The following is a 13,703-nucleotide window of genomic DNA, read 5'->3' as shown; positions in this document are numbered from 1 at the left end:
ACTCGACGCAATTAGTAGTCAAGAAATTATATGAACAGATACAATGATACAACGGTACTAAATTTCTTCACTGAACTTGAAATGCGATCAAACATACCCTAACCTAAAATTAACTAACCTAAAACCATTGCCGTTGGACAATGTGATAATCGTTTCAGCTTGCATGGTTACACCTGAGATGAGCTCCCGAACATCCAGTAGTCTTCCCAGACTACACTCACTCCCTTAATGTAAAACTGTAAATGCTGGGTCAGATGCTGGGTCGCGTGCTCTCAGCTCTCTGCGGTATTGTCAGAAGGCTTGTCAAGTACCTTGCAAAACAAAGGTTTACACTGGGCACTCTTGTTCCTCCACCCACAAATCTGACTGCCTTCATATATGTTAACCATTTTCTACCCCGCTGTTAGTGCGGGCTGTGTGCAAATATACATATTCAGTAGGGATGACTTTTAAAACAGCATTATAGGCTATAAATCTCATATATACGCAACTTCAACGTACCTAGGTCAACTTGCAATGGCCTGAGCTTGTCGTTGATTGATCTAAAATAAATGATCTCTGTGGAGAGAGTAAAACAGAGAAGCAGAATGAAACATACAGTTTTTGCCAAAATGTCCTCATTAAACCCTTAAACTAATTAATCAATAATAATGTGCTGTATAAAATGGCTATCACACAGGTTGTGAGGTGGAAGGCTCTGATAGTAAAAGTCCTGAGATGCCATGCACATGACTAGGGTGAAGTCATGGCAACGCAAATATTCAAGGTGGGCGTGTCTAAGCCGACTATCTAGATGATAGACGCGGCCCAGAAAAATTCAGTATTGAAGATAACGACAGCCCTCTGTAAGCCCCAGACAACTTTTGAACATACAGAGATCCTCGTTCCAACAGTGATATGATGAACAGTCGCGTAACCGTTGCAGCGGCGGTAGCCACTGTGACCCTAGTAACAGTGTTAAGTTATACAGTGTTTATATCCAAACCAGCTCTTATACAGCCCCCATCACTCAAGGTAAGCCGACTTCATTTGACTTCGGATCTATCCACCTGCCCCATATATACATGTCTGTTCTGTTCGTCTGACCTTTTACCGAAGGCACAGAGTAGTAGGGCTGACCCTTGTATATGTGTCCGCGGATGTCTCAACACATGTAGGCCTAGGTATACACATGATCGTATCAATCAGCAGGAATTTTCATTTGTGTATATCAATTTAAGACGGCTGCAAAACAATTTAACATTTTTGGCAAGTTAATTGTTTGTTCACTCAAAAAAATTAATCTGTTTTTTTTTTTACAGAAAGTCTGTTGTCTGAGCGATGCTAGAATGTATTATATTATTATAACACAATATTCTGTCATATTTAACATAATATCTTGTTAGTTTAATAGAATTTTTATGTGGAACTAATAGAATATGTGTGTTATATTTAGCAGAACTATCTACTGTAGTAACAGAATGCATTCTAGTATCACTCAGATGACTTTCTGTTAAAATTATAACAGATTATTTTTTTGAGTGTTCCCTACGAATTGTTTATCATAATTAATGGTCTATGAACTATATCTGCCCTGTATATATATTAAGAGCCTTTTTGTGTTTATACGACATCCGCGTGATCTCTTCCTTCACAGATAAAACAAAAAGTACATCTTCCTGACTCAATGAAAATACGTATGACCATGTACTCGTCGAGGTATCCTGATCTTTTATTCGTTTATAGTAACCTTACACAAGCAGTGAAACCCCGAAAAAACGAATGTTTGAGTCAGTATCTCTTTTATCGGAGTTACACTACACGTGTATTCGTCTGGCACTTTCTTAGAAGTCTGGATTGTTTTTCAGGCCCACACAGTCTATACTGAAATGTGGAAATGTAATAATGTTAAATTCGACATTTTGGCAGCACTTTAAGAAGGCAACCATGTATATTGTTAGAATAACATGTTCTAAAGTGATGAAAATTTAACATTTTCCAAAATGATTATAAAATGGAATATTTTAAAAATTATGTGGTTGTGTTCCATATTATAAATGTTGAAAATCTTGTGATCTACCATCATGTTACAAACTACAGGCAATTATTACCCGCTGTAACAGTTTAGGGCGATGGGACTCATGTTTTACATTGTTTAACATGACTTTGCTGTATCATGTTAACACTTTAAATATGATGACATTTACCATAATTTATGTTTTAACATACAGCACAATTATTCGTCCATGGCACAGTCAAACACAGAGCGTGCACACTAGCTCAAATGTTATATATAAGTGAACTGATATAGTGTAAAATCCGCCACTTTGGCCGTGATGATAAAGGGGAATCATTTAAAATCTTTAACACTTTCTGCAGTGCTAAAAATGTAATACTAAAATGTTGTAAGATATCACTGTCTGATATCAAATCAATAGCATTTCGTTTTGCTTTCCGCACATTTTACTTTATAAAAATAAAAAAGTCGTGTTACATTATGTTACAACTTGCAGACAATCGAGGAGTAAACGTTTTAAAATGTTGGCACACATTTTTCCGTATTTAACATGTATTATTTTAACACTTATAGAAGATGTTGTTATTTTAACACCAGACCCCTCCCCGCCAACCCACCCATTACTGGTTAGACGCGCTCGAATTTGGAATTTGCACGCGAGTAGATATGCTGACGTGAATTTAGACAAGAATTTTGGATAACGATAATCGCTTCATATTAGTTAATGTGAATTTTTTTAAAGAAGATAAACTGCGATATCTTGATATCTCGTTTGACCGAGATATCGCAGTTCAAACTAAGCAAAATGTCATTCACCATGAAAACCGAAAGAGCTGCCATCTTAACAATATTAACCAATCAGGCGCAAGTTATTTCTTTAACCCTACTACGTTTACGTCAGCCGAACATTGTTTTGCCTTTTGACCACGTGTATGGGTTTCCGGGTGGTCTATCATAATGCATCCCATGGCCTCGCAAGAATTCGTGATTAAAACTTCTTCCAATTTTACCAAGCACGTCATAAAAAAATGTCTATAACCGTTTAGGTCTATTTACACTCATCTTTCTAGTAGAAAGTACTCAGGTCTATAACCGTTTAGGTCTATTTACACTCATCTTTCTAGTAGAAAGTACTCAGGTCTATAACCGTTTAGGTCTATTTACACTCATCTTTCTAGTAGAAAGTACTCAGGTCTATAACCGTTTAGGTCTATTTACACTCATCTTTCTAGTAGAAAGTACTCAGGTCTATAACCGTTTAGGTCTATTTACACTCATCTTTCTAGTAGAAAGTACTCAGGTTGTATTATTTGTTGTCTTTTCTTTTTAATGTGGAAATTATAACCAATCAAGACCATCAATTTGATAAGATAAACTTTATAGCCGAATTAATGTCTTTTTGTTTTTTTTTGTTACATTTACGCAATGTTCTAACTTCCGGTATATATTCTATACTTCGAATCAATATTATACTCTGTCTAAAATGCTGGTTCTGTCTCGGAACTATCCTTGTTTGAAGGCACAAAACTATATGTGTATATCCTTAATCTTTAGTACTGGTACTCTTAAAGGGCAAGCTATCTGTTCTCTTTACCCATATTCTAAATCTAAACTACCGGTACGTTTAGTTCCAACTATTATATAGGTCTATATCTGTACTCATAAGTTTAAACTACACCGGTATTGTCTTAGCCAAAGCTAGCGATACTCTTAAACACCAGGAAACAACTTTCTGGGGTAATATGCATGTACTATGACAAGGAAGCGAAAGGCGTGTATAAATGGGAAAACGGGCGGAATGGATTGCAGGATTCCGGATTAAAGCTACAAAACTGAAAGAAAAATCTTCGCAAATTTGACATTAGTCGGAAATGGCCAAAGTAATGCAGAACACAAGCTGAGAGTAATTTTACGTTCTTCCAGAAAGCAGTCAATCATAAGGACAAGCGTTACTATATATGGCTGACTGTAAGTACCGTAGGGTTTTAAAGATCTACAATATGGAGCAAACATTACCAAGTATTAATTAAACACTGTTGTTGTTGTAATATACACCATTCAGTCATAACGAAACACTAATCTCTGGAGAAGCAGTGATTTAACACAAGCTAATACCAGTAAAATAGCGAGAAATTAAAAATATTTTCAGAAGTATGAAAAGGGGCCATACCTTATACTTTCTTTGTTCTTTGGTAATTTGTAATGTGTTTTGCGAAATTGGCCTTGCGATGATTGACCTGAAACGTCTACCTGTGCAGGTTTACTGGCTTGAAATTTCTTAGGATCGAAATCGTGTGAAATCTCACTAATATGACTGCCAAAATATGACTGAGTAATGTGTTAACATGGTGACGTGGGTAACATTATACTGTAAAGGTGTTCCAAAAGTTGATAGAACAGCTGTGACGGCAAACAGATTAAATTCAAGCAGATCATTTCGATAAACCTCAAAGCCGTGTCACGTATGCTTCGCTGGACAATCTATCTGGGATAGGTAAGAAACTACATATGTAAATTAACTATGGAATAAGCGCATGACTATTCATCTTGTATTTGAATTTTAAAACTTCTATATAGTTTCATTTTATGATATATACCCATATTTAAAATGTCCACACGATCAATTTTGTGCAACCCTCTATTTTTTCCCCAAGACTTTGGATATAGAGGAAATAGGCGAATAAGCCTATAGTCCAGGCACGAACAGCACGGAGATCTAATGGTACACGCACACACACACACAAAATCAGTTCAAAAGTTTGCTACTTGTCCTTTCGTTTTTCTAAGCTTTGTGATTAACCTTATAGTTATACTATTGCCTTCCAGTCTTCAGACAGGCATTGGGAGAACACCGGTAGCTAATTGAGCAGTTGTAAAACTGCATATTGTTCAAGTGATGTGATACATGCAAATACAGTCCTCTAAACCCAAATTAAGTAGAATGACACTGTAATACACAAATATTATTCACTAATTTTATCAATCTGTATATTATACTTGAACTTTTTTTCAAGTATAAAAAAGTGTGTATAAAGCATATATTTCCTTTTATGTTGCGTTACGGATATATCGCTGTTCAAAGTAAGCTAAGTCATGCACATTAAGAAATGTTATAGATATAGGTCATAGATGTCTCATCGTGTTCAGATATCCCCTACCCACTCAATGTCGCCATGGGAACGAAATATGACCACCCGACAGCCTGAACAGCCCATTTGTTTGCAAATACCCTTAAAGTGTGCAAAGAAAGGACAGCTAAGCTATTTATGTATCGTACAGATTAAAGTAAGGTACAACTGAATAAGATAACAGGTGTGTAGGAGAATTGACCTATATATTTGGGGTTATAGGATATTTGTAAACTAGCGTTTTGTTTTGTGAGAGAGTATTTAATTAAGACGACTGTGTGGTTTTTGGATATATACGTGAAATATACATGTACCGAAGTATACGTTCTGGCTAAAAGTTCTCCTAAGGCAGAAAGAAACCCACTGAAATAAAGTATTTATCAGATGAAAAACCATTAAACACTGTCCAGGAAAATAGTTTGATTTATTTTTTTTCAGAATTTTTCTAACCAACTGAAATGCATTTAAAACATAGGATTCTATGGTGGTCTGTTGGGACCCAATGGGTATCAGTGACCCCATAGCATTATTTTTATCTTGAAATAATTCACTTCCAGGTCCATTTGTTGAATGCATTCATAGCTCTAAATGAAGATGCATTTTGAATGATGAAATATAGCAATCTGTGTGTATCGAGTGGCAAAAAGCTGAATTGACATTATTGGTTTCAATACGACCAGAAAAAGTCACAGTAGAGTCCAAAGTTTTAAATGCATTTTACTAGGTCGAAAAATGTTCTAAAAAAAAGTAAAAGTTTGAGCCCATCTGTTGAATATTTTGCTTGTGAGATATTCCAACATTGGGCATTTGAGTGATATTCAGCTGTGGAATGGATAGGCATCCCGACATCTACATATATACTTAGGAGGGCTGAACTTAGAGCATATTCAAGGACACTAAATTAAGTTACATGTATGTCACACGAGTTTCGCTATTCAGTTCTTATGACATCAAGTGTGCCCAGGCAGAGGTAATCAGGTGATTGAGGTCAATCGATGGCATCGTTTCATCGCTTCGCTCTGTCGTACCATCGTTTCGTACCATAAAACCTGCGTGGTAAGTGTCTGTGTTCGCTTGACTAGCTGATATCATTAGTTGCAGAGTTACTCACTGATAGGATACGGAAATGTATGGCGTCAGCCGAGCCCATTATGAAGGTTACTGACACCACATATGTGCGTATCCTATCACTGAGTAATCATGTAACGAATTTAACCTGCAAAGACCCATCAATTCAGTGCAGAAGACCGCTTCAGTGATGTGACCTTTGTGTTCACAACCCGAAATTGTTCTCGAGGATTCGAGAATATATCTGTACCCCACATGATCGCCGTTGTCCAATGAAAAGCGGAGTATTTTGTCTGACGAAGGATAAGTAGCTATATGTGTATCCCTGTTCATTGGCTTCACATGCATCGGCTGGCTGTGTGGGCTTCGCCTCGACCTAACCAACTTAAAAGAACAGACAGCAAAAAATTTAACCATCATAGTTATTTTGGAATAGGGGTGAAAACAGTTCTGAACGGCCAAAAATATTTAGTTCTGACGTGTTTGGTAACTCTTTAAATCAGCTTTCAACCTGGAAAGGTTTTTGAGGCCATGGGTAAGGTCATGTTTGAAAAACAGGAAACACAATTTTTACCTCAGGATCATTTGCCTGAAACGCAAAACAGAATTCAGATGACGTTAGCGGAAACAGCTGCTTTGTCGCGACATAGAAATAACTCGCCTGGTTGGATAACATCAATAACGTGGTGACACTTTCGATTTTTTCGAGTTGCCTGATATTTTGCTTTTTTACATCACAAAAATAAAAACTATATTCTTTACATGTACATATGTACTCAATGTATCAGTACGTAAATGTATCTAAAATTCAAATTACGATAAAAATTAAGAATCATACAATTACACAGAAATAGCCATGCAGAGAGAGCTATGTATATTTTTGTTAGTAAAATAACTTGACATTCACTAGTTAATTACTGTTCACATGATGTGGGTCGAGTAGTTATTATATCACATGCGCACAAGGCACAATATTTACAAAGGAAACAAAAAAAAGACTGAAGTAGACTATGTTGTGGAGGTGTGAAAAGTGGAAAGTTCCTTTGTGATCACAAGAAGATACACCTTGCTTCATCAACTGTAACGTCGCATCCATTATCAGCATTTAGTTGTATTCGTTTATTTAAGATTTAACATCTAAATTGCTACTTCTTCAGTTTCAGGGAGATCTTTGCCCGGCAAGGAACGGCCACATCCCAGCTATAAACACTTTCGATGAACTCAGTTTGGATGCGGTGCGCATCAGTTACCGAGAGTAAGTAAATATTTATTGTTACATGTCAATTACTTTCACTTTATATCGTATATCTGACGGTCAAGTATATTTGCAGCTTACGCGTGTCATCAACAGAAAGCTTAAGTACACATGTAGTTTTGAATCTTATAGTAAGCTATAATGTATTGTATTATCCATGTCAAATTCTAAGCGCATTTGCTGCACGCATGTAAGTATATTCTCTGTTCCCTAAGCTAGGAAGAATGAAACACATCTCAGATCTAGTTACCAAAGTGAATTCTAATATGAGATAAACACCGTAGTATATACTCGGCTTTATTCACCCGACCAAACTTTCTGTAGTCATAGTCTTATTTATGTCCTATTACAGTTATGGCAGCAACCACGAGATCCTCTGCAACGTAATGCTTCGCATGGGGAATTTAGGTGACGGAGGCTGGGAGGTGTGTGATGATGAGCCTGTCAGGCCCAAACACGACTGTCTGGTCTACTCCTTCGGGTAACTTTATTCTATAGGGCAAAGGGAAACAAATTGCCTGGTCTACTCCTTCGGGTAACTTTATACTATAGGGCAAAGGGAAACAGACTGCCTGGTCTACTCCTTCCGATAACTTTATACCATAGGGCAAAGGGAAACAGACTGTCTGGTCTACTCCTTCGGGTAATTATATATTATAGGGATAAGGGAAACAGGATTGTCTGGTCTACTTCTTTGGGTAACATTATACTATAGTGCCAAGGGAAACAGACTGTCTAATCATCTCCTTCTGGCATCTGAATAGCCAATTATAAGAGAACAGGATGTCATGGTTTGTTCCTCTGGATACCTATATACTATATAGGGCGAAGGGAAGTAACAGTGGTCTGGTCATGTGGGTAACTCTATCATAGAGCAAAGGATAACAGGACTGTCTGATCTAAATATACCCTGTACGGCAAAGGGAAGCAGGACTATCTGGTCTACTCCTTTGGGTAACTATATACTAGAGGACAAAGGGAAACAGTGCTGTCTGGCCTACTCCTTCGGGTAACTGCATACTCTAGGGCGAAAGAAAGCAGACTGCCTAGTCTACTCTTTCGGGTAACTATATTCTGTGGGGTCAGTGGAAACAGGACTGTCTCGCCTACTCATTTTCGGTAACCATAGGACGAAGGGAGACAGGGCTGGTTTACTCCTTCTGGTTACTGTATACCATAGAACGAAGGGGGCAGGGCTGCCTGGTCTACTCTTTCTAGTAGTTATATGCCATAGGACGAAAGAAGGCAGGACCGTGGTCTGCCCCTTTTGGTAACTATATACCACAGGACGACGGTTACCTTGTGCTACACCTTCTGGTAACTGTATACCATAGGACGAAGGGAGTCACGGTTACCTTGTTCTACACCTTCTGGTAACTGTATACCATAGGACGAAGGGAGTCACGGTTACCTTGTTCTACTCCTTCTGTCTCCGGCCGTAAGTGGGAAGGTCTGCAAGCAACCTGCGGATGGTCGTGGGTTTCCCCGGAGGCTGTGCCCGGTTTCCACCCACCATAATGCTGGCCGCCGTCGTATAAGTGAAATATTCTTGAGTACGGCGTAAAACACCAATCAAAAAAAAAAAAAAAAAAAAAAATCTACTCCTTCTGGTAACTGTATACCATAGGACGAAGGGAGTCACGGTTACCTTGTTCTACTCCTTCTGGTAAATGTATACCATAGGACGAAGGGAGTCACGGTTACCTTGTTCTACTCCTTCTGGTAAATGTATACCTTAGGACGAAGGGAGTCACGGTTACCTTGTTCTACACCTTCTGGTAACTGTATACCTTAGGACGAAGGGAGCTACGGTTGCCTGGTCTACACCTTCTGGTAAATGTATACCATAGGACGAAGGGAGCCACGGTTGCCTTGTTCTACTCGGGTACCAAAACATGCTTTGTCACTATATATCCACAGGCCGAAGGCCTAAGATTTCGAACACTTTAAAAATGGTGCTCTGCATTGAGAGGTTAGAGCAAGGAAACACGACTGGTTGGCCTGTTTTCAGTAGAATGTTATTGGTTGGGGTGTCATATCTGGTGTCTTCGGCATGATTCTTCAGTGGCGGCAGCATGGACTCGCCAAAAGACAACACAACATATGCTCAGACGCCTACTGACTCCGCCTCGTCATACGACTGAAAAATTGTTAAGTACGACGTTAAACCCGCAGCATCCATTCATTCATTCCTGTGATTTCGTAGCCTATATATTTAGGATGCTTGTCATGTGGGTTGGGACAGTTAAATTTCTTGTCAAACTTCCTGAAAACGTGAGATGACTGTCGGCTAAGACGTTAAGACTTTTAACGTCAAGGCCCCAAATCAGCATTACGGATTTATTTATTACTGCATGGAACACATCGGAATCATGCGATATATCTGTTACTGCGTGTGAATGACAAGTGTGTAAGAATGTTATAGAAAACATCCATTAGACTGACGGTCACTAAAGAACAATATTTGCTTTTGAACAGTAAGAAAGTCTGAGACGAACATTTAATGCCGTTGATAGGAGCTATGTACAATATATGTTCTTTACCGTAAGACTGCAACACTGTAGGAAAGCATGCGTGCATAATGGGAAAAAGCGAGTGAGAACACACCGAAATATACTACTTGGTACTGGTAGTTAAAGATTGTTACCGTACAGTGCTATACAGACTAACTGCTATACTAAAAAAATTAATATCTAAATTTTAACAGAAAGTCTGTTGTCTGAGTGATCCTAGAATTTATTCATTCTGGTATTACAACACGATATTCTGTCATATTCAACATAGTATCCGGTTAGTGTAATATAATCTTTACGTTGATTTAATAGAATGTGTGTTTTATTTAACAGGACAATCTGCTGCAATAGAACTATACATTATAGCATCACTCAGACAACAGACTTTCAGACTAGTGTAGTATACCAACATCGATTCAAATACGCGCAACAGCTGACCCTATCCGCGCGGTAGTCTACACGTAATTAGATATATCCCTGCTCGTGGTAATCACTCTGAAAAATGGAATTCAATGGATTTATGCAGTGGTAACTGGTTGTTTTCTTGTCTATGTTTTAGGATAAACAACGATTTTAGTTTTGATGACATGATCGCTAAACATTATGGGTGCGAGGTGCACGCATTTGATCCAAGGTAAAGAAAAGAAAATTTCATCTAATTATAATAAAAAAATGGATAGAAAATAATATATATTAGTTAAAACATTTTATCGTTGAAATGGTATTTCATGGTTACATCGTATAGCATTGAGGGTGTATGTTATGCTTATTTACAAGATAATCGGGCTCTTGCTGGTATGTAAGGTAACTGTGTGTTGGTATACAAGTGGTTTTAAGTACATATTACTAGTTTCAGAAATCAACAACGAGAGATTTTGTGCCGAATTCTTTAACTTGATGCCTTTGTTTAGTTTCTATTTGAGCTTGACGGTTGAAGTGTTGGACATCTGCGACTGTCAGACTTTTGACATTTGACCTTTGACCAATGAGGTCGTGTTTTTGAATCTAGCTCTGGTTGTTTCGCCTGTGCTTTTGCCATCTACCTGCCAAAGGTAGGTGGTTTATACTACGGTCACCCTGGTTTCCAAGACTATATAAACCTTACAACAGGAACATAAGTGGAAAATTCTAGAATTAGGCCTCACTAAAACAATCAAACGTATCAAAAAACAAATAAATAGATTTATGATTTTAAGCTTTGAAAGGCTCGTAATTGAACTTGAACCAAGTTTCCTCAATCCTGCACCTTTAAAGCTATAGGCATTATCAATTTCATGTTCTCTGTTGTCTGTGCACAGCATGAAAATGGGGGATACGCGACGAAGTGAGAAGGTCACCTTCCACCATTTAGGTGTATACGGATCTAACACGGTCATCAACAAAGGCTGGCCAGTGAAGACGATAGCCGAAATAAAACGGATGTTGGGGACATGCCAATGTAGGTTATGCACGTTAGAGGAAAAGGGCTAAAAAGCTAGCGAACAGGCCACTACGCATGAAACAGCCATACATGTGCATAACATCCAAAATACCACTTAAACAAAAAAGGAGATATTCCAGCTCGTGTTTATATACTTCTCGAAGATACAACTTTGTAAATCTGAATAAATAAGGAAAACAACAGACTGGTGAAATTTGATCGACTCATCACATCCGATTAGTGAAAGGAATATATCATACGTACAGCAGAATTCTACAAATCGCACGGCTCAGAAAATTTAGCTGTCATTTTTGTTTTCATTCGCTATTCAAGATGTCAGAATAAATCAATACCCTGTGAGCAATATGCATTACACTTTACAGGTGAGTTCGGCAGAAGCTTTTTTCGAAATTTGCCTCTGCACATTTGACTAAAACTTTTCCATACCGGTACATCATTACCGTTATCAGATTTCCTCCGTGTTATTTTTAATCCGTTTATCTCATTGAAAATGTTGAATACAGCTGTGGCTCATTCACACAGGCTCACTACCCTACACTTTGGGGACTAATATGGCTATTTTGTGTCACATTCCGTTGTCCTTACTTTCGAGCTGTTTTTAGACTATACTCTATTACTGCCTGTTTTCCTCCACCAGTTAACAAAATTTCATCCAAATTGGTACCAAGATTGTTACTGACAAATAAAAGTCGAAAAAAACATAACAGCCCATTGCTGGAGGTAATAACAGAGTTTATGTTTTATTTGGAAAAGAATATCTCTGAAGAGAATGAGTATATCATGTCGTATTATGTTGTCCACGCTATCCTTGCATATAAAATACTTAAAATAAAAGTTCTTTTGGTCCTGCATAACGGTGTACAAAATTTAACAATTACTAAATCTAGAATCCAAGAAAGCTCTCTCGACTTTGATTATTGTATCGATATATACTGAAAAGGCATATAAACTTAAAAGAGAATTATTAACGTACATGTATTTGTCTTCGCCAGCTGTAGGCTATTGGTGAAAAATCCTGTGTTATGTATTGCGGTACTTAATTCTATGTGAATATTAAGGATAATAAATCTTTATCACTTTGTAGTCGTGGCGTGTGAAATATGGTGTTGTTGACTTTCAGAGGCATATTGATGTGATGAAGATGGACGTGGAAGGAAGTGAGTGGCCTACCCTTGACACAGCCCTTAGGGATGGCTCCCTTGACAATGTGACACAGTTCTTATTTGAAATCCATAACTTTGCAGACGATAAATCTTCTATTACCAGCAAACTAAAGATATTACACCGGTTACGAGATCGAGGTTTTAGAATCTTCTATTCGCACAAAAATCATCAGTGTAGTCTAGGTAAAAAGACAGAGACCCCCCTTAGAGCCGCTTGTCATGAACTCCACATGATTTATCTCCCCTCATGCGAAGCCAAATAAGTGAAGCTGAACTTTTCTAATAGATATCTTCGTACATAATGTCGATTATATAAGGGACATTTCTGCAATAGCTCGTAAGGGACTTTCAGTTTTTCTTTGAATTTATATTACATATGTTTTAAAATTGAATTTCGATAAGGGTGAAAACTGATTTCTATTCGAGAAACAGTTTCCTACCCAAGTGAGAACAGGATCCATATTCATAAATATTCTCAAGAATTTCTCAATGTTAAGAATGCCACTTACAGGTCGCAAATTATTTCTTAAGTTAAACATGTACAGATTAAACTGAGGCTCATTCTTATCGTCAGCTTGGTAAATAAACGTACTACCTGCAACGTTGAACGTCCAACAGGTCTATAACCAGAGACACGTAGTTCGAAACTTACTCGTGTCCACAATTCGTTCAACAACTCTCCTCATCGTCCTAAAATTCCAACCCTTCCACATCTGACCTACAATCAACAACAAAGAATAGACAAAAACTATTATTTTTTAATTTTACCCTTTTCATCCAGAGGCTACACCTTTCCCACTTGACAAGCTGTTTAGAAATTATTTTTTCTGTATATATGCTTCATCTCCCGATGAAGCAAAGTTTCTAAATTAACCAAGTATACCAAGTTTAAGTATGCAAGGAAATAAGAATACAAACATACAACATATGTCCAGATCCCATACTGGCGCTTTCTACAAAATGTTGATGAAACTGAGAGCTGAGAAATTAAATGCCAGTACTGCATGCTGAGAAAGACAAATCCAAATGCTGGCCCATACGGTATAAACCCTGGGCTATTCTGTGGGGGCCATGTTACTGCGGTTCACTGTAGGTCGTGCGTGAGTTACTTACTGTGAAAGTTGAAATTAATACAAACT

The 13,703-nt window shown here is 37.8% G+C and overlaps 1 protein-coding gene across 1 annotated transcript; it reads left to right on the top strand.

The window, feature by feature from the left end:
- The first annotated feature begins 835 nt into the window (after positions 1 to 835).
- LOC135466872 (probable methyltransferase-like protein 24) lies at positions 836 to 12,671 on the top strand. Its single transcript, XM_064744626.1, has 5 exons — positions 836 to 1,014; positions 7,350 to 7,447; positions 7,800 to 7,928; positions 10,520 to 10,594; positions 11,259 to 12,671. Exons 1-5 carry the CDS (start codon positions 898 to 900, stop codon positions 11,428 to 11,430), a joined length of 591 nt encoding a protein of 196 aa, XP_064600696.1. The 5' UTR covers positions 836 to 897; the 3' UTR covers positions 11,431 to 12,671.
- The last annotated feature ends 1,032 nt before the right edge of the window (positions 12,672 to 13,703 follow it).

Source organism: Liolophura sinensis, chromosome 6 (assembly GCF_032854445.1).
Source record: "Liolophura sinensis isolate JHLJ2023 chromosome 6, CUHK_Ljap_v2, whole genome shotgun sequence".
NCBI classification, from domain to species: Eukaryota; Metazoa; Mollusca; class Polyplacophora; order Chitonida; family Chitonidae; genus Liolophura; species Liolophura sinensis.
This window is presented reverse-complemented; position numbering and strand designations above follow the sequence as displayed.